A 27,211-nucleotide genomic window follows, 5' to 3' on the forward strand; every position below is an offset into this window, starting at 1 on the left:
CTGACACTCTGAAATGGAATTTATGCACATGCATGAAAGAAACACATCTGGGCATTTAACAGAGTGTTAGAGACAGGTCTGGCAAACCCGCCAAGCCATGTGCTTCCATAGGATGAGCTTTTCCAGGGTGGGACTCTGGCAGGGCCCCGGCCTTTGCAGAAAGGACCTAAGGTGATGGAAATGGACTGACGTCTTACCAAAGCTGGGCTCTTTTGGAAGATATCTGTTTAATCTGATTCATAACGTACACCATTTTGCTTGACATTTTTGTTTTAAGAGTATAGGGGAAAAGAGGAAAGTCAGGTCCCATAAAGAAAAAATAGCTTTGTTAAATGGGGTGGCCATGTTTGTGTGAGTCAGAAGCATAAAGGAGACGTGGGAAGGTTTCTTGTGTCTCTGTCTCAGGCAGTTGGCCATTTGGCTGAGAAAGAGATCACAGACTCCCTTGCCAGGGAGGCAGAGCTTAAAGTAGTTCAGAAAGTGAGTGCCCAAGGCTACAGATTCAAGGTTTAAGCTTAGTTTCAAGGCTCAAGATGCTCTGTGTTTCAGGCTTCTCCCATGTAAAAGGAAGGCACTAGCTTTAGCAAAATGCTCTTATGATGATTGCTTTAGGGTTAATTTGTACTTGGTTATTTATTTTGCTTAACATTTATCATTAATTGTATATGGTGTTATGTTATCTGGGCTTCCCGGGTGGCTCAATGGTAAAGAATCCATCTGTCAGTGCAGGAGATGCAGGAGACACAGGTTGATTCCTGGGTCAGGAAGAGTCCCTGGAACAGGAAATAGCAACCTACTCCAGCATTCTTGCTTGGAAAAGTCCCATGGACAGAGGAGCCTGCTGGGCTACAGTCCATAGGGTCGCAAAGAGTTGGACACAACTGAGCACAATTATGTAGTTGACAAAAAACAACAAAGAAAGGGGTACATATGCTATTTTGTTAATAGTGTAAAGACATACCTAATTATGTTAATTATTAAGGCACAAGTCAGGTCAAGGGGTCACAGCTGGGGCCACTCTCAGGTATGGCACTTCCAGTTTGAGCTGGTGCCCTACAGTTGGGCACTGGCCTTCTGCAAAGTGGGCCTGGGGATCGGTCCCCTCCCTGGGGGCTGCTGTCATGGAAGGAAAACCCAATGGATCTTCTTTTCTGCAAAGTAGTTGAGGTGCGATTCCTGGCTGTGCCTCTCCCTACACCGAATGAAATACCACGTCTAAGATCCTGAAGGACTCCCTTTCCTTCTTTCACCTCAGTGCTCTTCTCTCCTCTTCCTCCACCTCCATCATCCCATGCTCTTTCTCCCTGGCTCCTTCTCTTGTCCTCTCTTCCTTCACTGCCTTCCTGTTTCTCCTCTTGTTGAGCGCCTACCACATGCAAGGTGTCAGAGAAAGTTGGGGTGGGAGGACCTCTATGAAATGCTAGATGAATGGGACGTGAAGCAGGGTGATGATGGATCAGAGGCAGAAGGCATCTCGAGACCTGGCAGACACTGGCAAAGAGGAGACATGATTTGCATTGAGTTACAATGAGAGGACAGGAAAGGCCAGGATCATTTGGGTTAGGGCATGGTGTGAGTGGGGATCTAGATGCAGGAATACATAGGGCCTGTCCACTGGAACAGTGTCTCAAAGGGCAGACTGTTTTGTGTAGGACTCATGGAGAGGCGGGCAGAGTCTGACCCACTGTGCAGGGTGATGGGGGTCAGAGGGGTGGGGGGAAATTCTGGTCAGCCCAGCACTTCCCAAATTTGTCTTCCACGGGACACAAGTGATGCTCTGTCAAAACAGAGCACTCATTTTCAAGTTTGGGAAATATGGCATGATACATTCTTCCTCTTTGGAGATTCCCAATGCAATTGGCTCATGAAAGCATCTTTGAAGTCTTGCAGATTAAAAAGCAAAACAAAACAAAACCTTTAACATTGTCAAGTGCAGCATTCCCCAAACTTATTTGATGCCTATGAGCAGCTGGGGAATAAGTGTCCATAAAACATATCTTGTGTGCAGGCAGTGGGAGCCAGTGGAGGTTTCAGAGGGGGCATAGTTCATTGATGTCAAGGAGTCAGAATTCCCTCACATCAGAGAGAAGGGGGTGTGGGGCATATGCAGGCGTGCCAAACACCTGCCGCTGTGGTTGATCGCCCTCTGTTTTCCTGGGAAGAGGCTGGCTGGCTGGCTAGTAGGTAAAGGAGGGTGAGTTCTCATTCCTTAGCACTGAGAGCATTAATGAAGGCTCAATGTGCACGCCAAGAAAATGTTTTCTCTGGCTGGAGAAGGGGCTACATATACATATGCACACACATATAAACTTGCTGACTGGCAACCCTGTTGGTCTTACTTTTTTGTTGTTGTTTTGTTTAGCCAAAGCCTGAGCATCCTCGAAGAAAAAGCTGAAGTCACACCTCCTATCTGCAGTCTCTTTCAACCAAACTTGACCTCTGGCTTACTCCCTCCACTCATGATCTCTCCATTTTACTGTCAGCAGCAAACAATCACTTTATGACACACCACCTGGTTTCTTCCCCATCCACTCTGTCCCCTAATCAGGAGTGCCTACCCCAGGCTGGGCCCCAGTGTACATGGTGCACTGGCTGATGATTGGCATATATGACAATGCATTCTGCTTTTTCAGTCTCCAAATGGCAGCAGGGCAAATGAATGTGCAAACGACTCATCTTCCTGCCAGCCCCAGTGTGAGAAAGAACAGAATCACTTCTCTATTATTTCCATGGAAGAGATTCTGGAATACAGCAAGGTCTCACTGTTCATCTTGATGTGATTCCAGAGGTTACCAAGCATAGTCAAGAGACTGACAGTGAGGCACGACAAGAATTCACAAAGCGAAACCAAAGGGTGACACAAAATGGCACTCTGCTGGAGTTACCTTCTGCTTTCTGGGCATGGTGGAAAGGCCCCTACTGGGTGAACGGGATGAGAATTTCCAGGACAGAGTGTGTTGGGAAGGACACTGCAGCAGGTGGAGGGGGCTAGAGGGACAGTCAGATGGAAAGAGGGATGAGCACCCATCAGCCAGTCTCATTATCTGTGTTTCCACAATACTGTCTTCCTTTCTCTTTTTTTTGGCTGCACTGGGTCTTCATTGCACATGGGCTTTCTCTAGTTGTGGTGCACAGGCTTAGCTGTCCCATGGCATGTGGGATCTTAGTTCCCCAACCAGGGATGGAATCTGTATCCTCTGCATTGGAAGGTGGATTCTTAACCACTGGGCCGCCAGGGAAGTCCCTCTACAATACATTCAGATTGTGCTCACTCCTCGCCACTTCTGCTCTGTTCTCACCAGGCCATCACCACTGCCCCTCACCCAGCTCTATTTGCAATGAGCTCCTTACTGGTTTCCCAGTTTCTGCTCTGGACCCTACAATCCCTTCTCCCCATCATATCAAGGGCAGTTTGGGTTGAATGTGAATCACACCATGTCCCTCCTCTGCTAACCCTCTACTCCAAGCAGCCTTCCTGTTAACACACAGAGTAAAATCCAGTCCCTGGTTTACAAGCCCTGCCCTCCTGTCTCTTACTGCACTTGGTGCTGGCCTCTGACTTCCTCCAACAAGCCACGCTCTCTCCAGCCATACAGGCATCGCACTGTTGTTCCTCTTCTGATCTTGACATGGCCAGTTCCTGCTTGTCGTTGACACCTTACCTTCAGTGCCATCTCTCCAGTGCCCATCTCTCCAAAGAGAGGGCTTTTCTAACCACGCAGGCTAGGTGGTTAGCCTATACCACCACACTACTTTAATTCTTGGCATAGCACTTAACACTTGGGTACTGGGAACCCTACAGTGCAGACTGCAGGGAGGTACCATGGCCTCCTGGTTCACCGGGGCTTAGCCTGACAAATAAACGTGATGAGTGAATAAACGCTAGCTTTTCCATGTATCAGTCATGGACTCAAGAGGCTCTTGAGTCCTCTGTAAAGTGAATTTCCTCCTCTGTAAAACAGGGATGAGAACACTTACATCAAAGGGTGATCAGAGGAAATGCATTCAAAATAATTACACATTATGAAGCTCCTGGTAAGTACAAGTTATTATTTCCCAAGTCAAGGCAGTTTTCTTTTTGGTAAAATGGGGATAATATTTGCTTTCTAGGAATTTTTCAAATATAAAGCAGATAATCCAATAAATGTACAAATATCTAGAACAAAGTTTTAAATGCAGCAAACCCTTTTTTCCCTGTGATGATAGTAAAAGGAAGCTTAAAAACAAAACCCTCCATGCTGGTTTGGAGCACGCAAGACTTGTGGCTCCGAACAAGAAGTTTGGAATAGGAACTGGCCCAGAAAGGCAAAGTCACAGCTGACCTAACAAAAAACCAGGAAAGGCAGACCATGACCCAAAACTCTGAAATTATCCTTATGTGTGCTAAATATAGATGGCTGGAAGATGCGGGGCCCGTATGAAATCATGTTGTCCCTCTTTTCACAAGTGTCTTGCAGGCTAGTTCTCTAGACCAGCACAGCCAATAGAAATGTCACACAGACCACATAGGTAATCTTCAGCTTTCTAGTAGCCCCATTTGTAAAAAGTAAGGAAACAGGTGAGAGTATTTTTAATAATAGATCCAGAATGTTATCATTTCAACATGTGACCAATATAAAAATGACTGGTTCCAAACTGGGAAAGGAGTATGTTAAGGCTGTATATTGTCACCCTGTTTATTTAACTCATATGCAGAGTACATCATGAAAAACGCTGGGCTGGATGAAGCACAAGCTGGAATCAAGATTGCTGGGAGAAATATCAATAACCTCAGACATGCAGATGATACCACCCTTATGGCAGAAAGCGAAGAGGAACTAAAGAGCCTCTTGATGAAAGTGAAAGAGGAGAGTGAAAAAGCTGGCTTAAAATTCAACATTCAGAAAACTAAGATCATGGAATCCGGTACCATCACTTCATGGCAAATAGATGGGGAAACAGGGGAAACAGTGACAGACTTTATTTTCTTGGGCTCCAAAATCACTGCAGGTGGTGATTGCAGCCATGAAATTAAAAGATGCTTGCTCCTTGGAAGAAAAGCTATGACCAACCTAGACAGCATATTAAAAAGCAGAGACATTACTTTACTGACAAAGGTCCATCTAGTCAAAGCTATGGTTTTTCCAGTAGTCATGTATGGATGTGAGAGTCGGACTATAAAGAAAGCTGAGCACCGAAGAATTGATGCTTTTGAACTGTGGTGTTGGAGAAGACTCTTTAGAGTCCCTTGGGCTACAAGGAGATCAAACCAGTCAGTCCTAAAGGAAATCAGTCCTGAATATTCATTGGAAGAACTGATGCTGAAGCTGAAGCTCCAATACTCTGGCCACCTGATGTGAATAACTGACTCATTGGAAAAGACCCTGATGCTGGGAAAGATCAAAGGCAGGAGGAGAAGGGGACGACAGAGGATGAGATGGCTGGATGACATCACTGACTTGATGGACATGAGTGTGAGCAAGCTCTGGGAGTTGGTGGTGGACAGGGAAGCCTGGCGTACTGCAGTCCATGGGGTCTCAAAGAGTTGGGCACGACTGAGCGACTGAACTGAATTGAAGGAGATGGAGGTCACAAACAATTTTGTAAAACACTCTATATATTTGTAAAAGACTCCACTTATAATCCACTAAGTTGCCCACTGTTTTTCCACAGCTGGACGAAAAGTTCTAGTCGACTCTTTCGCTGGCCAGTGAAGAGCTTAAAAGAAAATTTAAGAGTTTAAATTCCTGTCATGGAAATACTTTTATCTTCTGATCTCCATAGACTCTTTAAGGTATGTAAAACTGTTTGAAACTGTACCTGTCTGTGTCTATTTATCTATCCTCTGGAAGTGATAGGAAGCTTTATACTCATTTAAAATCAAATCCTGCCCCTTTTCTCTCACCCTGTGTTTCAGAGAAAGATTTATGAGAAGCTGTGTTTCTTCAGAGTGGGACAGTTTGGTCCATGGCTTGCAAAGCTAGAGAATTTCAAAAATCAAATTGTTGTCTTTAAAAAACATCGAACTTGGAAATGGATTAGAACTAAACACATCAATGGAATGAGCTTAAGAGAGCAAGAAAACGATTACAAGGTAAAGTTATCCAAAAATTGTTCTCCCTTGACTCATAAATCTGTTATATAGTCTCAGGCTTTTTGGACATAGATGGGTGAGTTATAAAGGACAGGCATCAAAGCTTGGCTGTGTCCACTGAGGATCAGAACAGTCATTTCACCATTGGCATTTACAGTAATTTGAAGGCATAGCAACATTGCTGGATGAAACTGGAATTTTCACACGAGTAGGTTAAGTCTTTTGGAAGCTTCCATCCATGTTGCTTATTAGTGACCTTGTGTGGGATGTAGTCACATGGGTTGTTGGTGTGTGTGATGTGAACTGCTTGTAACCCTAGTTTTTTGCTAGGAGGTTCTGATGTGAATCATTAGCAAACAGATTTTCAACTTTAGGCCACCAGTGGAGGATCTAGTGCAGAACAAGCCAGGGCAGCTGATGTGGTACAGTGGGGACCATGGGCTACAGGAGTTCTGTACTTATTCCTGGTTTGGAGGGATGATTACTGTCTACAAGTGCAGAAGGTAGCCTCAGTTCTACAGCTGCCTTGGCCATCTCTGGAGGACCATACATCCCCTGGACCTATAGACATGATGGAGCATCGAGGCTGTGGCTTCATAAATTTTGGTAAGTTTGTTTCCACCACCAATTGGAAAATATTCCCTCTTCTTTCCATTTCTCTCTACATCCATGCTTAAGAAGTCCAGCCCTGCTTGGTCAGAACTACTTCCCCTGTTAGAAAGAAAGAAGGGAGGATTCCACAGTGGACTTTCCAGTGGACCCACTTTGATTAATGATCCTAGTAAGGGGCATGGATGTCTGTTATGATGTCCAATTTTCCAGACTCTGTGACATTCAAGAGTTTCCCATTACAAATCACCTTGAGTGAGCAGTAGAGAATGTGGAAAAGCTTATGCAAGATTTACTCCTGTTTAGGGCTTATATTCGAGTCGGAGTCACAGAGGCCTTGGAAAGTAGGTACACTGGGGATTGAGGCCAGTGACTGAGTGTCAGCTGCTTAGGGCCACCCAGTCAATGGGGTGACCCAATCCAGATGTTGGGGGGATATAGGAATGCACACAGGTGCTGAAGGCTAGAGGAGTGAGTGCCTCTGAAGCTAACTCTGCCGTTACTATGGATTCTGAACATAGCTCTGCTCTCAATGGTCTTAGCCAAAAGAAAAAAAGGAAAAACACTAAAACATTAAACAAATATCACAAGAATGAATTTATAAAGTAAGACGAGTAAAGTCAGAGAGTTGTTTCCCTCTCAAATTTTCTATTTCCAAAAAATTTAAAGGAAAAGTCAAAGTTATTAATAAATGGCAATGACAAAAAGTATGAACAGCAATTATAATGAAAGTTTAATGTTTTAATAATGCTTAATCAGGTGGCATAGTGGTAAAGAAACTGCCTGCCAATGCAGGCGATGCAAGAGATGCGGGTTAGATCCCGGGGTCGGGAAGATCCCCTGGCATAGGAAATGGCACCCTCCTCCTGTATTCTTCCCTGCAGAATTCCATGGGCAGAGGAGACTGGTGGGCTACAGTCCATGGGGTCACAAAGAGTTGGACACGACTGAGCACACATGCAAACTGTCGGTGTAGTAAGGTGAGTGATATGTGTGTACACATAGGTACATGTGTGAACATAACTGAATAGACTGAATGCTCAGTCAGCCTCATTTTACCTAAAGATGCCCCTACAAGAACATGTGAGCTCTCCCTCTTTGTTAAAGGTGAGGATTTTTTTGATACATCTTTGGCCACTACTGAAATGCAGGTACGTGTGGAGGGAATCTTATAAAAGTTTACAAATAGCTGTGAACTGGGGGTCACAGAAAAAGTCTTCATAGAACAAGAAAACAGACTGAACCATGTTCTCAGTGCTGTGAGGGAAAGGAAAGGAAACCTCCCTTTTATCAGATCAGTGACTGCTTCCTTAGGGAGTGAAATGTCAGTACTGCCTTTAAATTTAAATGGTGTGAAATTTTGAGGCAGCAGCTGTGAGCGCAGGAGGAAGGAAGGACCAGACAATGAGCAGGAATCAGGGGAGAGCCTCGGAGAGCTGGGCACCCGAAAGGTGTGAGCAGCTGTAGTGGTGGAGAAGGCAGAGCTGGGAGGTGAAGTGTGACTGCTCTCCCCTCCCCGTCCAGTGTCAGCCTGGGCCTCCTCTTTCAGCTTGTCTCCCATTTGGGCTTTCATACATGCTGTCTCTTCCACCCAAATGCCTTTCCCTCACTTTACCAGGAGAGCTCATCCTTTAAATCTCAGTCCAATGGTCTCTTTTCAAAGTCTTCCCTGGTCTCCCAGCCCGGATTAAATCTCTGTGTTCTATGCGCCCATGAAACTTGAGATGCTCCCCACAGTTCCATACCACTCACCACCTCAAGTTCTAATTTAGTGCTTTTCTGACTACTCTGATGTACATCCCCCAAGGGCAGGGATTGGCCTCATTCATGTAAATCCCCATTGCCTAGCATGGTACCTGCTGTAGGGTCCGAGCTCAAGACCAGTGCATGGGTGTACTCTGTCTTAGACATGGTGTGATAAAGGGAGAGGCAGGCAGAGGTGGAATCAGTAAGAGAAAATATGAGGTAACTTTGGCACATAGCACACTGATAGGAGGGCAGGTCACTACGGGAGGCAAGCAGTGGGTATGCCATGTTGGGCAGGGTATAAAAATGGAACAGTGTTGGGAGGTGGGTGAAGGGAAGTGGACAGAAAAGGAGGAGTTTGGGTCACAGGGACCAGCTCTACCTCCCAAAATTCGGTCTGGTTTACCTTTTCTTCAAGGGATCAAGCCCAATCATGAGCCCCACTCTCTTCTCCTGGCCTGGGGAGAGGACTCAGGAGAGCCAGGCTGTGTAAAGGGCTGGAGAGGTCTGGTCCTGCCACTTCCACTAATTCCCTTTGTAACTGTGAATGAAGCAGGGATCTTAGTATGAGAGCATTAATCTTACTAATATGAAAATAGGAGATAAGTAAAGCAGTGATGGGGAGCGTCCGAGAAAATGTACTTGGGAGTATTTGGAGGTGTCCCCATCAGCTTGCTAAACATCAATTTCCTTATCTTGAAAATGAAGGGACTGAGATCACGAGGAACCTCCAACCCATTCCTGAGACTCAGGGTCAGGTTAAGGTGAGGTGGTGATGGGGATACTGGGAGAAGGGGTGTGTGTGTGTGTGTGTGTGTATCTACAGCAGAATGTGAATTCTGGAAGGATATCTCCTAGGTCAGATCCTGCCACCTAAGATTCAACCTAACACTTTTGGACCAGAATAGAACTCCCCACCAACCTGGGTTAAATAAATCTTAATTGAGGCCCATGGCAGAAGTGTAGACCATTCACTAGAGATGATCTTTTCCAATGCCCTCAGCTGGAAGGGAAGGCCCATACCTGCCAAGTGGCTAGACATAAACATCACACTTGAGCAAAGTAGAAAACTTCCTACAATGTTATACACTTGGATGAAATTTTGACCCTAGAACCAAGCCCGATTTCCCTCAGTTCTGAGTGTTTGGCAGGAAAAAAAATGAGATCAGAGAATTTCAAGAGGGATGTTTCTATTAACCAGCCCTGCCTTCTTCAGCCCCCAAATTCTCTTCTGTTTGCTATTTGCAACTTGATACCAAGACTTGACTGTTGCTGCAGCTGTTTGGGAGATGAGGCAATTCAAAGGTGAAAGTCATCAGCTAAGCAATAAAATGATGCTGCTGATGAGTATGGAAATATGTATGGGTGTGGAAAAAAGAGGGGTTAGGTTATAGGGGACTGGAAGGGGAGGGAGAGACCTCAGCCACATCAGATACCTTCACAATTATTTATTTAAAGAGACCTCCCACTGGGAGTGGGGAGTTAGTGCAAAAAAAAAAAAAAAAAAACCTCAAGATGGTATATTTTGCAACATCAACTTTGGGTTTAACTTCTCCGAAAAAAGTTAACCTTGCAGGTTTCGGGTACAGTTTGTTTTTTGCTGTGGACAGAGGATGTCTTGAACTTTTTCTTTTGTAAAATCAGGCGGGTAAGCCAAGAATTCTAAGTACTCATGTTCCTCTCCAATGAGACAGTGAAGGAAAGATTTCCAAGGGTGAGAACTGAATGAATACTACTGAGAATTCAAACATCCAGGGAAGGGGCTCAGCCAAAATAAATCACACCCTCTAGGAACATTTCCTATAATTTGATTTTTTTTTCTTTCTTTAAATGATCTAGTCTTACAAAAGTTTATGAAAGGTCAGAAGTCAGTGGTCAGCAAATTGGACTGTCTCTCCAGATCTACTGGGGACTTTACATCTTGGTGTCAGACACTGATAGAAATTTTGAAGATCCCTGTTGACCCAAAGTAAAAACCAATATATTCTATGCAAACTTCTTTTCTGCCACTTTAAAATAGAAATGTCTACTTTTTCAGCGGTTCTGTGAATTGAATTAAAGAGCAGAGGGACTAAGAAAAAAGCCTTATATAAAGCCTACTGTCTATTGTGCAAGAAGGAATTGACCTTTACATAAAGACGTTAATAAAGTAATTTGATTCTTTTAGTCACTGCTGATTTAAATATGAGAGAGGAATTCTGAGAAGTTTTTCATGTGTGCAGAGATCTAACTTCTTTGAAATCAACTGTAGTTTTCAGGGTAAAGAAGGGAAGAAAATGAACTCCCATCTGTTTGAATTATTTACACTTGTCATTTTGTTTCATCTTGACAAACCAACATCATTAATTATTAGCCTATTAACTATTTACCAACACATTGGATCCTTTGTGTTCTTGAGCTTTGGTAGAATGATTTTAACTGGCCGTTCTGCAAGACAAAGATGCCTATGGCCAAGTTTTCTACATACCTTAAAAACAATTTCAAACTCTATCAATATCTTGTCAAACCAGAGCTTTGCAAAACTTTTGAGAAACTGTGCCTGAAATCAAATGTTTTGAAATACAATGTAATTTGGCACTCTAATATTTATCCCAGATGAAGACTAGCTCAAAATGGTTATAGTGTAAATTTTTCAGTCCCTATCATCAGGGTGGTAACATCTCATCCTTGTTCCCCCTCCAGCCTCAGGAGGTACACTCATCCTCTGTATCCCATCCTGAGATGTCTCCTCTCACTCTGCAGGTTGGCCATGGGCACTAATGGGCTGCAGGTTGTCCTGGAAACCTGCTACCCCAACCTTTCTACTTCCTGTCTGCCTAAGTCCCAACTTTCCTCCAAAGCCCATTTCAAGTCCTACCAGTCCAGGAGAAGGTCTCCCATCCTCTCAGATGATTGCCCTTCCTCTGTGGCTCTCATTCCCTTCAGCAATCTGGGTCTGTCCCGGGAGCTACCTTGACCACCATCTGTTCTGTCTCCTCAGCCTTAGCCATCTGTTCTTTGATGTTTCACACTTGTCTGCCTTTTCCCCAGAGCCCTTCCCAGCACCTCAGTAATATTTGCTGAAAAGGGTCACACTTAGAAAGTTGGGTAAACATTTTCTGCTCTCAGGTTTGCTCCGTTCATTTTATTTTCACCAATCAGTGTTGTCAGAACAGAGGCATTTACTAGAGATGCCATGAAGCAAATTCAGAGGAAAACTGAAGTGAGGAGTTTCAAATGCAAAATGTTACTTGGCAGACAGGAAATGACTGATAAGAGCCTCAGGGTCAGGTGAACTTTCTACATAATGTTAACCAACCAATTGTGTGTATTGTGGACGCTGGGACTTGCCCAAGTCATCCATTTTCACCACGTTTTTGGGATGTGTCTTAGAATGTGCTGGTATTTATGTACTTGGATCTGCTGTTTCACCAGCAAGCTGTTCAAATGGGGATGTTCATGTCTTTACATAGACACCCATGTGTTTTAAAATTGCCAGTATTCAGGAAGGAATGTCTTAGCAGCACACCTAGAACAGTGGTTTTAATGATTTTAATTGCCTAGCAATTTGAAAAATTGTTTCCCCCTTATGTTTATAGGGATAAAATTAAATGAAAGAATCAGGCATTAAGTTATATATATGCATGATCACAAGTGAATAAAGAAAAAAGATAATATAGGGTAAAAACTCTGTTAACTATGTAAATACTTTCTTGGTGAGTACAAGAAATGGTGAGAAGGATGTTACTGGGAATGATAAAGATGGGGGAACCCACTGGACTTAGCAATAGTATCTAAAGCAATCCTTGGAAGGAAATGAATTGCTTTCTATTTTCATATGATGGGGGGCCATCACTAGCCCACATGGTGCTTTTGTGTGAGTCAGGAAGAGACACTCCTCTCTGAGCTGGGATGCAGGCCTGTCCCAGGGAGCTTGACCAGTGATGTTCAGGGTGGTCCTCTGTCACAGGGCACAGCCTGCACATCCAGGTGCATGCATTCCTGGTAAACAATTCTTTGGAAAATGGACATGATTTTAAAGAGCACAGTGGCCTGAAAAGTGACCCTGCTAGTACATAGTAGAGTAACAGACTAACTCCAGAATTGTTGGTTTAACCTAATCCTGACCAAGGACATTTGTTGATGGCTTTGTCTATGAAACGCAGGGCTCTGCCACAATATTGATAGATGACAAGTATCTCACTTCAGTAGCTGATTATAACCTAGTATAAAACTAGTAATTGGTAATTGACAGATATTATGGGATTAACTTATGGGAGAAGTGGGAGGCCCCCACTAACAAAAGAAGTGGGAGGCCTCCACTAATGAAACAAAATACCCCGATGTGGTCAGCACTGCCCTTTAGGTGCCATGGGTAGAGAAGATCATTATTTCCATTCTGCCACCGAGAAATAAAACATACCGCAATATATTCTAGGGACCCAACAATAGGCTCTCTTGCAGGTGGAGTTTTGAAGTGAAATCGCTTGTAACATGGCATCCCAAATTACCATGTTTCTTGCATGAAGACTCTGGAGAAGGAAACGGCAACCCACTCCAGTACTCTTGCTTGGAAAATCCCATGGACGAAGGATCATGGTAGGCTACAGTCTATGGGGTTGCAAAGAGTCGGACACGACTGAGTGACTTCACTTTCACTTTGCATGAAGAAGAGATACCCACCCTGGAACTGCAGAAAGTGCAGATGCACGGGAGAGGTAGAATTCCGAAGGTGTGGCTGGTTTCCTCCTCATCCCCTCCTCAGACAGTCTACGTCTACCTGCCCTGCTTGGCTGGCCTGTCAGAGGGAAGACAGAGGCCGCTGAATGGGGGAGGGCCCATCTTGGACTCTGCCACTGAGGTCACTAAGGAAGAGAGGCATTTCCTGGCCTCTAGGTCTTCTACTTCCTCAGGGCTCTTGCCCTCCAACAGTGAGCTCTTCAGCCTCAGCCCCTGCTGGACTTTCATCATGAACCCTGCATCTTTCTCAAGTCCTTCATTCTGATCAAACAAAGAGCCTCTTTCAAGTCCAGCTCTCCTCCAGCCACTGCTTTGGCTCTCCCTTCCCATTTTCCTCTAAGCCTCACTCCTGCCCCCATCGTTGCACTGAATCCACGTCACTAAGACCTCTAGGACCTTCTTACTGCTAGTAATTAGAGGACTCGTCAGCTTGCATCTAAATTTCCCATATTTGATGCTGTTGACCCCAGCCTCCTCCGTGATGAACCATCTTCCCTTGGCTTCCATGACCCAAACTCTCCTATCACACCTGCTCTTTCTTTGGCTGTTCCTTCTTCGTTTCCCTCTTGTTCTCCTTTTTCTTTCCCCACCTCAGCTCAAAGGATGTGACTCTGGGTGTTCAGCACTCAAGCCATTTCCCTTCTCTCTCTCCACCCTCTCCCTGGCTCTGCATCTATTCACATTGGTCTCAGCCGTCATGGTGGTGACGCTTAAGTCTCTGCCTCCTGCCCACAACTCTCCCTAGAGAAAAACTGCCTCCTGACAGGTCGGGTGATGTCAGGGGGCATCCAGGGCACACCTTCCACTCTCAGGTCCTGTAGGTGCCTACCCTGCACATATATGACTCTGAGAGTGAGCATTCCTGAATGTTTGTGCCCTAGACACTCTGTGGTACTTACACTCAATTCTGTAAGTTAAAAAGCTAAGTCCTCCTCTTCCCTCCCAAAGCTCTTCTTGCACCCTTATCCTGGTGAATGATGTCACAATTGGCTCAGACCAAAACCTGGAGGTGCTCCCTGACAACCTGCTCTCTCATCCTCCACACCAGCCAGTTTCCAAATCCAGTCATTCTGTTTCTTCAGCATCTCCTAAATCCAGCCTCTTTCTTCCTCCTACCACTGCCCTGCCACCATGTCTACACTGCAGGCAGCGTGACTTTTCTGAAACACAGTGTGACCACAACTATGCCTAAAACACTTGGCAGTGATTCTCCACTGTCCCCAGAGTGGGCTCCATGATCAGCACCCCCTCCACCCTCTCCCTCCACTCTTTGCACTGTCCTCTACCAAACCCTGCTCCTCAAGTCTCCCAAAGACCACAGGCCACCCCTAGATTCTTGCTCAAGATTCCTTCCCACAGAAGAGCCTCCTTCCACAACTCCGCTCTGATCTTAGCCTCAATGCCACTTCTAGATGCCAATTCTGATCCAAGGTGAAATGCCCTTCCTGGGTGTATCCCCTCCCCCACTCCCACCTCTCACATCCATTACAGAGCCATCACACTGGTGTTTGGGGCCTTGACTGTTGGTTCCTGCTTCTAAGGGACAGGACACAGCTTATTAATTGGTGAACAGCCAGCACAAACTCAGTGCTCATCTCACAGGAAGTGTCTGACAAGTATCTTTTTTTTTTTTTTTTTTTTAATATTAGCAGCTTATTAGGAACTCCCTTTCTCACTTATACTAGTAACAAGACACTGGTATCAGTATTTTAATCTAGACTTGGCTAATCTGTATAATAACAAGAAAACAGACATTACTCTTTTAATAAAAAAAGGACTATATAGGAACTCTTACGTTTTGGAATATATAGAAACTTTTAGGTTTCTATATTATTCAACAAGTATCTACTGAATGCATGAAGGATTTGAGGAATCCCAGTGTGGACTTCAAGTCTGATAGTCCTGAATTAAGCCCCAGATCTGCCCTTCCCAGCTGTGTGTCCTAGGGAAAGTTAATAACCTCCCCTCGAGTCTCAGTTTCTGCTCTATACAATGGAGATAATAGTTCTTCCCCTTCTTGTGAATGGATCTGTGCTTCTATGTGTGCACGTGTGCTAAGCCACTTCAGTCGTGTCTGACTCTTTGTGACCCTATGGACTATAGCCCGCCAGGTTCCTCTGTCTATGGGATTCTCGAGGCAAGAACACTGGAGTGGGTTGCCATGCCCTCCTCCAGGTTATCTTCCCAACCCAGGGAATGAACCCATGTCTGTTTGTCCTGGCAGGTGGGTTCTTTACCACTAGTTCCACCTGGGAAGCCTCTGTGCTTCTATAACCATCTATAATTAATACAATGCTTTACTCTTCTCTTTCAAATCATGCACTGAACTCCAGGAAGTCAGAATTAAGTCCTATTCTAATTGGCATCCCCAGTGCCCAGCACAGGGATGGATTCCTAGGTAGGAGCACAGTAGATAAGATTTGATGAAAGAATGTTTGAGGGAAGGTAGCCAAGATGAAGATGGAAGAAGGAGGAGGTCATGCAAGGTACATAAAGAGGGAGAAAAGAGAAAGCAAGAAACAGAGTGCAGACACTTTGAGTCTGCTTATGTTACAGGAGGCTTGTCTGCTTTCGAAGGACGGTCTGTCCCTGGAGATAACTTGCCCAGATCATTCTTGCCTCTGCAACAGTAGGAAGGCATGGGGCCCACGTGACTGGCCCAGCTCCCTTGCTGGAAACAGCTGTGCAGACGGCAGCCCTGGGGAGCTCAGGGAGAGGATTTCACAACCTCCACGGCTGCCTTTCAGAGGAGTATCATATGTTGTTTACGTACATCTCCATCTACATGTGTGTTTCCTGGGTCTCTTCTGATTGCAGTGAGGCTCAGCCTTGCAAAACAAGTTCAGAGTGTGGCTCGTATTTTGTTTTTGCAGATAGCGATGGAGCGATGGAATGTACCAGCCTCCCCATGCCAGATCGAAGAGAAACTGAGGAGCTGAAAACAAAGACGACATCCAACCCCAGTGGCTCCTCCCAGAGCTTGTGCAGGGGTTGGGACATTAAAGCTGGGGTAAAAATGCCTGGGGAGGGTTTAGACAGGTTGATATTTTAATTCCATCTGGGAAAGACCCAGGAGGCAGAGTTATATTTTCTCTTTTCCTTTCTCTTTACCCAAGCAGTAACAATATTGGAGCAGGAAGAATCTATGCTTATAGTCTGGTGATTGTAATCATCCATTTTCTTTATGCCTATGAAACACAGGATAGAGTTTCTGAAGGGATGTGGAGAGTTGCCTTCAAATTGTTCCATGAGGGAAACAGAAGATGCTGCCCGGGACAAGAAATAGAGAATAGGATCAAATCACAGATTGTCAACCCTAGTTGCTTCTTAAAATGACCTGGGGAGCTTTTAAAACTCCTGTATCCAGACTTCATCGCAGAAAAATTAAATAGAACCTGGCACCAGGGCCTTAAAACTCCCCAGATGATTACAACATGCAACCAGATTGAAAATCACTGGATTCCGTGAACTCTGATCTCTGAAACTCCCTTACATTTCTGTGTTTGAAACTAGCAATCTAAGAACAAAACCATCTCCAGCTGGCAAGATTTTTCTGTAACTGGTTGGTATTTAATATTTAGACTTCTGCTAGAGCAGTTATTCCCCACTTAGGTTAATAGGTGTTCTGCAGAGAAACATAGGAAAATAGTCACTGGTGGTCAAATACACACAGATACTCTGACTTCAAGTCCCCAGAAGTCAGGGTTATAGGGATCTTGATGGACATCTAATTCCATTTATCTCATTGGTTCCAAAGTGTGGTCCCCAGATCAGTAGCATCAGTATCACCTGGAAGCTTGTTAGAAATGCTAGTTCCCAGGCCCCACCCCAGACCTGCTGAGTCAAAAACTCTGACAGTGGGATCCAGCAACCTGTGTTTTAACAAAACTTCTAGGTGATTCTGTGCTCAAGTTTGAGAACTAGTGATCTGCTGCAGGAACTGTTTACTATGTCCTGACCCAGTGGTTTGACTGGTTTTACCCCTGTTTGGTAACATGGAGCAACCCCAGTGATGCCTGTGGAAGCCCATTTGTTGTTGAAACTCTTCTTTCAGTTTTTTAAGATGAAATATGTATTACTGTAACTCCTACCTGTGGCTTAACTTCATGTCTTCTCTGAGGTCATATTCTGTACTTTAGAGACTTTAATGTTCCAGGGCTTCTGGTTTGATATAACATATAGCTGATAACTCCTGAGGGCACGTCTCCAAAATTTACATAAAATACCCAGGAAGATACAGAAAGGTACCAACTCACAACACCACCAAAAACTAAAAGTGACAGAGTAGAGTAACAGAAAATTTTTGTGAAAATTTACATCCTCTTGGACTAGAGAAGACTGTTCTAAGTTTGATACCATAGGCAGAAATTAGAAACATTCATAGAGTTAACTATAAAATTATAGGTAATGTCACACACACACACACACACAAAATTAGACTTTAAGTTTCATGAAGTAAGCATCATATACTTAATGTATACCACTGGATCTTCAAAACATTTGACTAATAAATGAATGAATATGAGTTAAGCAAATGGCCATATAAAAATCAAAACTAAAATATCCAATAGAAAAATAGTATAGAGGCATATATAGGCAATAGACAAAAGGGAAAATAGATATTTGAAAGAAGTTTCACTTCAATAACAGAAAACACAAATTAAATTAGCACCTGTCAAATAGATAAGATTAATAATGTTAATGGGAGATGGGATTTTCATAGATGCAGGTTCTAGTGTTAATTCACACAGTGTTTCAGGCAATAATGAATAATAAGCCCAACCTGGCAATTCATGTCAAAACTTTAAATTTTGCATGCTGTTTGATTGATCAACGAGACAACTGCATGCTTAATCCTAAGGAAACATTCATGAATGTGCACAATGATCTGGCAACAAGTATACTGATTACAGATAGCTTCATCTGTAAAAATAAACACTTGAAATAAATACTCAAGAAAGAGAAGGCAGGCCAAAATATCATGTCACAGTTTGCATTTAAAATCACATCATATAATGATATGAAGTGGCATGAAAAGATTATTCCTTGAATACAGGTGAATACAGGTAAGTGATTAAAAATATTAATGAAAGTGATAGTCGCTCACTTGTGTCCAACTCTTTGTGACCTGACCCCATGGACTGTAGCCTGACAGGCTCCTCTGTCCATGGAGTTCTCTAGGCAAGAATACTGGGGTGGGTTGATATTCTCTTCTCCAGGGGATCTTCCCGACCCAGGGATCAAACCTGGGTCTCCCCCACTGCAGGCAGATTCTTTACCATCTGAGCCACCGGGGAGGCCCAGAGAGAAAATATTAATAGTTTATAAAAAGAATGCTTAGCATGCTGCTGCTGCTGCTGCTGCTGCAAAGTCGCTTCAGTCGTGTCCAACTCTGTGCGACCCCATAGATGGCAGCCCACTAGGCTCCCCTGTCCCTGGGATTCTCCAGGCAAGAACACTGGAGTGGGTTGCCATTTCCTTCTCAGTGCGTGAAAGTGAAAAGTGAAAGTGAAGGCGCTCAGTTGTGTCCAACTCTTAGTGACCCCATGGACTGAAGCCTGCCAGGCTCCTCCGTCCATGGGATTTTCCAGGCAAAAGAGTACTGGAGTGGGGTGCCATTGCCTTCTCTGGCTTAGCATGATGACCAAGTTAAAAAGCTCTCAGCTCCCTTTAAGTATTCTGCCTCAGACTGAACATTCCAAATTCCTTCTGCCATTTGTCCTTGAATGGTAAGAAAATTTTCTGAAGTCAAAGAGGCTCTCATATAGGAAGCCTTGGGGACTATCCTGGCAAATGCTCATGGGACACAGGTTCTAATTTCCAGACTTTCCTGCTAAGTCTCTGTGAATGTTCTCTACTTTGGCAAAACCCCTTTTAAAACCTGGGTCCGGACAGCAATGTTTTGTGTTTACAGCGGTACCATGGGGACAATGAACAATCTTACCAAGGTAACATTTCAGTAGGTAGAGATGATGGGAAAGACATCCCAGTCAGAGAAATTAAGACTATGCAAAGGCACAGAGACACAAATGATTCTGGCATGTTCAGGGAATGGTGAGCAATTCTAGGTGGCTGGAGCCTCTATGGAGTGATAAGGGAACCTGGGGGGAAAAGTAGATGAAATGACAAGGAAAGCCTTTCTAAATCAAGCTAAGGATTTGGGGCTTCTTCCTAGCCTTTGAAAGACTGAAGCTTTGGGATGGCATGCTGAGATCCATGTTTTCAAAAGAGCAAAGTGGCGGCTATACACTGGAAGCCAGGGGATGGTTTAAGCAGAGGATACCATATGGTTGGGGCTTCCCAGGTGGCACTAGTGGTAAAGAACCTGCCTGCCAATGCAGGAGATGTAAGAGAAACAGGTTCGATCCCTGGGTTGGGAAGGTGCCCTGGAGGAGGGCATGGCAACCCACTCCAATATTCTTGCCTGCAGAATCCCATGGACAGAGGAGCCTGATGCACTACAGTCCACAGAAGTGCAAAGAGTTCGACATGACTGAAGCGACTTGGCAGGCAAGCACCATAATTTTAGGATCCGATGCATTGCTGGTTTGCTACTTAAGTGGCTTCTTTGGTACTCTCTCTTTTATGTTAGCTCAGGCTCTCTTGGTGGTCTCCAAAACACAATAGGACTGTGGGCCCACCCCAGGCAGAAAGAGGAAGATGGGTGGTGGCAGTCAGAAAGCATTCATGTCTCCTGCTGTCATCCCATTCATGTTCTCCCTGACCCAGGGCTTGGGCAGCTCCCAGGAAGTGGGCACCAGTCCCAGGGAAGGATGTGACTCTGGGCTCAGGCCTCTCTCAGCCCTCTGCTCTGTGGTGGGGGCTGGAGGCACTCTGCTTTTCCAGCAGCCTCCGAGGCTCTACTGGTGAGCCCATGTCTGCCTCTGTAAAGCTGGGGTGGGTTCATCTGGTGAAGGATGGAGCAGACAGGAACTGAGAAGGAAGAACGGCCAGGTTTCTGTGAGATCAACATGTGTTTGAAACAATTCAGAATGTAACTGAGAATGTAATTAGGTGATGGTTGTTTTTGTTTTTGTTTTAAAGGAAAAACTCAGAACCTGTGACTCTTGTTCATGAGCACATGCCTGGATGTAGTCATTTTGAGTTTATGGAAAATGTGGCCAGCCCCATAAATCAGTGCTGAGGAATTCTTACAGAGTCATCCACCGTGCAAAGAAGGCAGGTCTAGAGTGAGTCTGTCAAAGTTATGAAAACAGAACAGAATAAGCACATAATAATAAGCTACAGTATAGCCTTCTCTTCTAGAATTCTTTCCTGAGTTGCCATAAAGTAGCTTTGAATTTCCCTTCCTACATAATCTATGATGTTTCTTGTGTATCTCCATGTGTACAACTAGATGTCTGTGGCCATAACCATGATTACAAAGACAGGGTTCTCTGCATCTACTCTCTCCTGTGTCTTAAAAATCTTAGCAGGATTCCTGTAAAGAAAGTCCATTTCAAAGTAGGCTGTACTTTGCAACACCTCTGAGAACATGGTCACAAATGTATCCTAATTCTCAGACCTCCCATCCTTCCCACCTATTATTTTGTGTGACTGGAGAATGAAATTTCAGGGTGGGATTGTATTTCTCAAAAGCACACAGAAGGTCTTCAAATGTGAAACACAAACTTTCATTCAGAATTTGTAAATAAGAGATTCAATCTAGGTGTAATTCATTAGAAGGAATTCCATCCATTTTCATCTCATTTTTGTTAGATTTATCCAATCAGCCATTTGCCCTCAAACAGTTTTAGTTCTTATATCTTATCTACCATAATATTTCTCTTATCCTTCCTCTTTCCTACACTTGATTCTCTGGTTGACCCACTTTATAATCTGTTTCTGGCAAACTGGTCAGTGAAGAATGGAATGTTAACAAATTTGAGTGGAGATGTTTTCCAAGTGCTCTGAGAAAAATGGGCTTGTTCATGGACTAGCACGTTCTATCACAAAAATAGTACTGCTGAGCCCGAGGAGTTTACCTATCCTATTGTTTTTTTCTTAATCTGTTAGATGCGTCTCATGCAGGCTTAAAAAATTTCTGAATTTTCCACAGAAACCATATGTATAACTTATAAGGCCAGATACCACGCTGAGTACAAAGCTGATGGCCAAGGCTCATTTCTGTTAGCTGTTTGTACTTTACAATCTGCTCTAGCGATGTATCCTTGTTGACTTCCAGAAAAAAAACAAATTCTAGAGATCAAGAAGGTCAAGTTGGCCCAGCATTTATATGCCCTGGGTGTTGTTTTTTTTTTTTTTTTTTTACATCATACTTGCCTGCTGTCCCTGCCACAACGTGGAGCGGGAACACCTAGCTGGCAGCAGTCTGCTCAGGCTGTGAAACTTTAGACCAAATCCTCTCAACCACAAGCCACCTGTTGTTACCAGGTGCAAAGGGAGGGTGACCTGCCTAACTGACCCTGCTCTCGTTTTATTAGTTGTGCCATGTTGCAGAGTGGGCAGTGTAAAGATGCAGGTATATCTGACATAATCAATAGCAATATAGTTTGAATTTCTGCATCAACCTTTCACAGACAGAAAAGCACAAGGTAAATAATCATAATAATGTTTGACTGAGCATTACTATTTAATGTGTTCAAATGTTAAGCCAAATGCCTTACAAACCTTACTGTCTCCAGCCAGCCACACTGAAGTAATTATTATCAACCACTTCACAATATGAAGAATGGAATTCAGAGAGGTCAAGTGACTTGCTTAGGGTTTTCCAGGCAGGAAGGAAACAAAATTCAGACCCAACTCTACCTGATTCAAAAGGAGCCCCAAATTAGACACCTTGACTTTGCTTTTGGGTTAGTGTGTCTGATTCCCAGAACAGCAGATGAAAGATGCAGGTTGTGGGTGGTTGAGGGAGAATTTGGTTCCAGGCTTTGCTTTGTAGATTTTATAAAAGAGAGACTAGCTCTTCCCAGAAGAGCTAGCAATGGCTTGATTACGGCAGAACTGAGGTTGTTTCCAGCATTGTTATTATTCAGCTTGTCCTGTCCTCTGTTTCTTCATTTACAAAATGAGGACTAAGGCCTCTGTGGCCTCCTCCCTTCCTGTCTCCTTCCAGTTGGAGACACTCTGAGCTTGGTCCTGACAGTTTCGGGGCAAATCCTCACTGCGGAAGACCCTCCTGTGATCCTGGACCAGACAAACCCAACACTTGCTGGATGATGGGGGAGTTTTCCTATGGTCTCTATTCCCCGGCTCCACCTTGTGGCCCTGGCGTCCTGCTTGTCACCCCTGGCCAGTGTGGCCGAGGAGCAGCAGTCCTCTCTCTGGAAGCTGCCTGAGCATCCCTGCTTTATTCACTCACTGTACCTGGAAACCCAGCAGCTCAAGTCCCAGGAAGCTAATCTAACCTGTTTCGGTCAAAATCCTTTTCAGAAAAGCAAGTCGAAACTCAAGGTCTTGTAGAACCCAAATTTTGAAAACTAGTATCTGATTTGTCACAACATGAAATGATAGCTGGATTCATATATCTGGAGTTATTCCAGCTCAACAGTCAGAGGGAGAGAGAGAAAGAGAAAAAGAATGCATGTATGCGACACCGTTAACGAATCCTACCGTGTCTCCTGGCTGCGGACGCATCACGGACACACGATCGTACCCTTTCCTTAGTAGGACCCACAAGGCATCAAGTTTTCCCTGAAATAAAACAAATGCACCAAGATTACATCTGAAACCAGACCGAGGGCCCGCACAGACATGATCTTTCCATGCTTCTTCAGTCATGTGAACCACACTTCACCATCAATGCAGTTGTCACAGAACGTGACTCTCTAGTTCAAAATGTGGGTTTCAGCAATGGAGGAGAAGAGACGCATCCCAGAGAACCCTGATGCTCACGCAGGAGACACCTGCGACTTTAGCACAGCCTCAGGTGTGCAGACACAGAGGAGTCATTTAGCCTGTTGTTCTCATTGCATTTCTGGGCATCTCCTCACACTGCAGGTCAAGCTTTTCAACTTGCACTAAAGTTTTTTCTTCCCATTTAGTGTACTGAGTTTACAAATGAAACAATGAGGACAAATTCAGGAAAATGACTGAACAGAAGTGTGGATGGGGCTAGACCAATGAAAGGGTCCTGTGGCACAGATCCATGGCTGTCCCCACAAAAGTTTCCAGAATCCTGGGCTGGAGGGACAAATGACCAAGGATCATGGATCACCACAAATCACAGCCCCCTTTGGAGTTGTAGGTGATTGGCTGAATCTGAGAATTCAATCTGAGAAGTGAATCTGTGAGGGCTAAAGTTTCATAGTACGTGACAAAGGGAGTCTAACGTTCTAGTTCCTTAGACATGCTGAGTGGAGCTGGCTTCTGCCACTGCAAACACTAAAAGCACAGGGAAAAAAAGACATTTATTTAGCTTTGCTCTTATTATTAACCCTGGCTGGTGACTCCACCAACAGGCAGAAGTCATCTTTACTTTGTCTGATTTCCCTTCACCACCAGGAAATCTGCTTGCCTCCACTTCCAGACATGACATTTTAGCCTCTGGAATTGGTGACTACATTCCCTTTCATAGCAAAAAAAGGACTTTGCAGATTTGATTACTATTGAGTCCTGCCATAGGTGTGAGCCCTGTACCAAGGCCACAGAAGTGGAGCTCAGAACCAGGTCAATAAGCTAATGGAGTCCCTTTGTAACTGTTGCCAAAAGCCCCTGATCATCACTAACAGGCCTCCTGACTCCAAATTAGGCAAAGATGCCCACTCTAGTAAACACTCTATAGCACTCCAACCAATCACCTAACACCAACCTTCCAGCAGGAATTTTCTTTGTCTTGAGGCTGTAAAAATTGGCTATTAACCCACAAAAACTGTCAACTCTTCTTGGTCTGTCAGGTCAGCCCACTGTGTTTGCAGTGCCTCCTTTATCTCTGCTCTTTGTTCCTAATAAAATCACTCCCTTCTGAAATGCTGTGTGTCTGGAAATTCTTTTTCAACCTGTGCTCGAATTGCCCCAACAACTATGATAAGGATCTTAGATTAGGGACATGATCCTGGATCATCTGGATGGACCCAAGCTAACCACATGGATTTGTTTATTATTTATGTATTTCACAGGGGTCCTTAACAGAGGGAGGCAGGAGGGTCAGAGTCAGAGGAAGAGATGGAGAAACAGAAGCAGAGTTAGTGATCCCATGTGAGAAGGACTCAGCCCGTGGTAGCTGGCTTTGGGGAGGAAAGGGGGCCACAAGCCAATGAGCAGGCAGCTTCTGGAATCTGGAAAAGATGAGGAGCGGGATTCTCTCCTAGAGCCTCCAGAAGGAGTGCAGCCCTGGCCTTGCTGTCATCTTAGCCCAATGAGACCCATTTTGGGCTTCTGACCCCCAGAACTATAAGACAATAAATTTGTGCAGTCTTAAGCCACTCAGTTAGAGGTAATTTGTTAGAGCAACAGTAGGAAACTAATACAGCCCTTATCACTCCCTGACAAAGGCTCTGTTTATCTGCTTAGTATTTGTCTCTGTTGTCTGGAATGCCAGCTCCATGAAAGCAGATGTGCCACTGGTTTTTTTAGCTGCTGTATACACAGCCCTTAGCACAGCTTCTGGTGCTCAGTAAATATGTGTTAGATGAATGAGTGCATCCAGTGCTGCTTTGTGCTGGGTTAGGTGCTTCTCTGTGTGTCTGCTCATTTCATTCTCCCAGCAGTCCCAAAGGGTTACGGGGAAGGAATCAGAGAGGTCAACTAACTTGGCCAGAGGCACACAACTTGTAAACTGGAGAGGTGTGACTGGATGCCCCCACCATGTCTGCCTAATTCTAAATATTAAAAAGAAATTTTTTTAGATAGCATTTATTAATTTTGAAATTGAAGGATAGTTGATTTACAATGTTATGTTAATTTCTACTATAGAGCAATGTGACTCAGTTATACACATATCTACATTCTTGTGGCTCAGCTTGTAAAGAAGCCACCTGCAATGCAGGAGACCTGGGTTTGACCCCTGGGTTGTGAAGATCCCCCGGAGAAGGGAAAGGCTACCCACTCCATTATTCTGGCCTGGAGAATTCCATGGACCATTCCATGTGGTCGCAAAGAGTCGGACATGACTGAGTGACTTTCACTTTCACTTCACCTTCTTTTAAAATATTCTTTTCCATTATGGTCTATCACAGGATTTTGAATATAGTTCCCTGTGCAAAGCTCATATACTTTCTATTATACCAACTGCAGCTTCTTCCTTGTGCAGATCTTCTGATCGGAGCACTTTCACTTAGATCCTCTAGAACAGGGTTTCTAAACTGGGGGTTGCAACTCTTCAACCCCTCATGAAATAATTTTGTGTATTAGGATCTGAATTAATAGGAAAGAAAATATTTGAGTTAATGGCACATGGTGAGGATAAGTATGATTTGTGAAAAATGTGTATCAGTTAAATATGCATGGGTGTGAGTATTAGTGTATGAAGTGAATACACACAAGTGCACACATAAGGATTTACTGGGCCAACATGTATCCCTGTTGGGGTCTCACGAGCATGTTTGAAAACACTGATCAGTAAGTGGTCTTTGAAGGATAATGCTGAAAGGCTAGGAGAGTCTAGAGACTTCAAGTTCCTTGCCACAAAGCTTTCATAGTGACAGCATCAATTTAAGAATGCCACCTTGAAGAGTTGGTGTTCTGAAGTTATTTTCTGGTGGGTTTTATTCAGATACGAAAAATGTGCTCTGCAACCTTTATCAATGGTTGCTTGAGTTCTTGTGGGTTCAACTCTGTCTTGCTAAGCGTAATGTTTCTCATCTCTCTTGGCCAAGTATTCACAAAAATCTCTAAAAATATTCTGGAATGACTTCAGAATGCTGGGAAGGACTGCTGATGTGTTCAGCATGGTTTTCTGCATTAAACCGTTTCAATCATTGGTTAAATGTTTCCTTTTAAAGTTCTTTGGGATAAGCATTTATATGTCAGGATAACCAGGTGGACTTCCTGGACGAATGCCTCTTTTCTTTTCCGTTTTTTAGGGGGTACTCCTGGTAACTGACTTGGTAAATTATCCCCCTCTCAGTATTCTGTGCACTGATCACTCAACTCCTTGACAAATGAGGCGCAATGCTGCTGCTAAGTCGCTTCAGTCGTGTCCGACTCTGTGCGACCCCATAGACGGCAGCCCAGCAGGCTTCGCCGTCCCTGGGATTCTCCAGGTAAGAACACTGGAATGGGTTGCCATTTCCTTCTCCAGAGGCGCAATGAGATGGAGCTAAAAGAAAAAGTGGCTGTTGAGGAAATGTTATAATTAACTCAGCAGAAATCCAAAGTTCCAGGTAGGGAAAAGGGGCAAAAACCACCTAGATGTGCAACACCAGGAGAATGGGTCATGTTTCTTTGTGGCAACAGATCATAGAGCGATATTTAAGCACAAAATGACTGGCTTTAGACTGTATTTTGGGGCTGCCCCTCACCTTCTCTGCTGTGGCTTTGGACAAACTGTTTCATGTCCTTAAGTCTTACCTTTCTCATCTTTAAAAAGAAGAGAGATAATAATATTGTCTGCTCTATGGATTTCTAAAAAGGCTTACAATTAGATATTGAAGTAAGATGCGTGCATGCTAAGTCGCTTCAGTCATGTCTGACTCTTGGTGACCCCATGGACTGTAACCTGCCAGGCTCCCCTGTCCATGGGATTCTCTGAGCAAGAATACTGGAGTGGGTCCCCGAGCCCTCCTCCAGGGGATCTTCCTGACCCAGGGATTGAACCCGCGTCTCTTATGTCTCCTGCATTGGTAGGTGGGTTCTTTACCATTAGCGCCACCTGGCAAGCCCTTGAAGTAAGATACTTGTCTCACAGAAAGCATTCATTCAATGTTATCAATGTATTAATCCTCAGGTAAAGTCATTAAAATGATAATTTGGAATGCTCTGTAGAAAGATGGAAATGAATGTAAGATGACGAGTAAGAACCCAATAATTTGTACTTCACAAGCATGGAGCACTCGTCCTCCACTCTGTCCTCCAACCCCATTTCCACCTTTCCCCCCAGCCTCTATGACGGTGTCTGGGGACCCCCAACACTCCACCACAGCTGCTTCGCTAAGGCTTGGC

The 27,211-nt window shown here is 44.3% G+C and overlaps 1 protein-coding gene and 2 long non-coding RNA genes across 4 annotated transcripts in view; 1 reads left to right on the plus strand and 2 right to left on the minus strand.

Moving 5' to 3' along the window:
• Window positions 1–27,211, minus strand: part of ANTXR1 (ANTXR cell adhesion molecule 1) — a 250,291-nt gene that overhangs the window by 36,846 nt on the left and 186,234 nt on the right. Inside the window, exon 17 of the mRNA XM_081594569.1 lies at window positions 22,724–22,804. Coding sequence (XP_081450695.1) covers window positions 22,724–22,804 — 81 coding nt within the window. The remainder of the gene's footprint in view (window positions 1–22,723; window positions 22,805–27,211) is intronic.
• Window positions 1–27,211, plus strand: part of LOC145546768 (uncharacterized) — a 31,880-nt gene that overhangs the window by 1,555 nt on the left and 3,114 nt on the right. Inside the window, exons 2-11 of one of the 2 annotated variants that reach the window (XR_014083247.1) lie at window positions 3,963–4,035; window positions 4,696–5,453; window positions 5,653–5,773; window positions 5,897–6,073; window positions 6,448–6,679; window positions 7,567–7,662; window positions 16,021–16,157; window positions 19,578–19,657; window positions 20,192–20,337; window positions 26,134–26,313. This is a non-coding gene — a long non-coding RNA (uncharacterized LOC145546768). Of the gene's footprint in view, window positions 1–3,962; window positions 4,036–4,695; window positions 5,454–5,652; window positions 5,774–5,896; window positions 6,074–6,447; window positions 6,680–7,566; window positions 7,663–16,020; window positions 16,158–16,348; window positions 16,532–19,577; window positions 19,658–20,191; window positions 20,338–26,133; window positions 26,314–27,211 lie in introns of those variants that run through there. The other variant, XR_014083246.1, reaches the window with a different exon arrangement.
• On the minus strand, window positions 11,535–14,116 carry LOC145546771 (uncharacterized). Its single transcript, XR_014083250.1, has 2 exons — window positions 14,047–14,116; window positions 11,535–13,205 (listed from the first exon to the last, which is right to left on the minus strand). It is a non-coding gene; the product is annotated as an uncharacterized LOC145546771 (long non-coding RNA).

This window comes from Giraffa tippelskirchi, chromosome 4 (assembly GCF_054371585.1).
Source record: "Giraffa tippelskirchi isolate mGirTip1 chromosome 4, T2T-mGirTip1v1.2.pri, whole genome shotgun sequence".
NCBI lineage: Eukaryota > Metazoa > Chordata > Mammalia > Artiodactyla > Giraffidae > Giraffa > Giraffa tippelskirchi.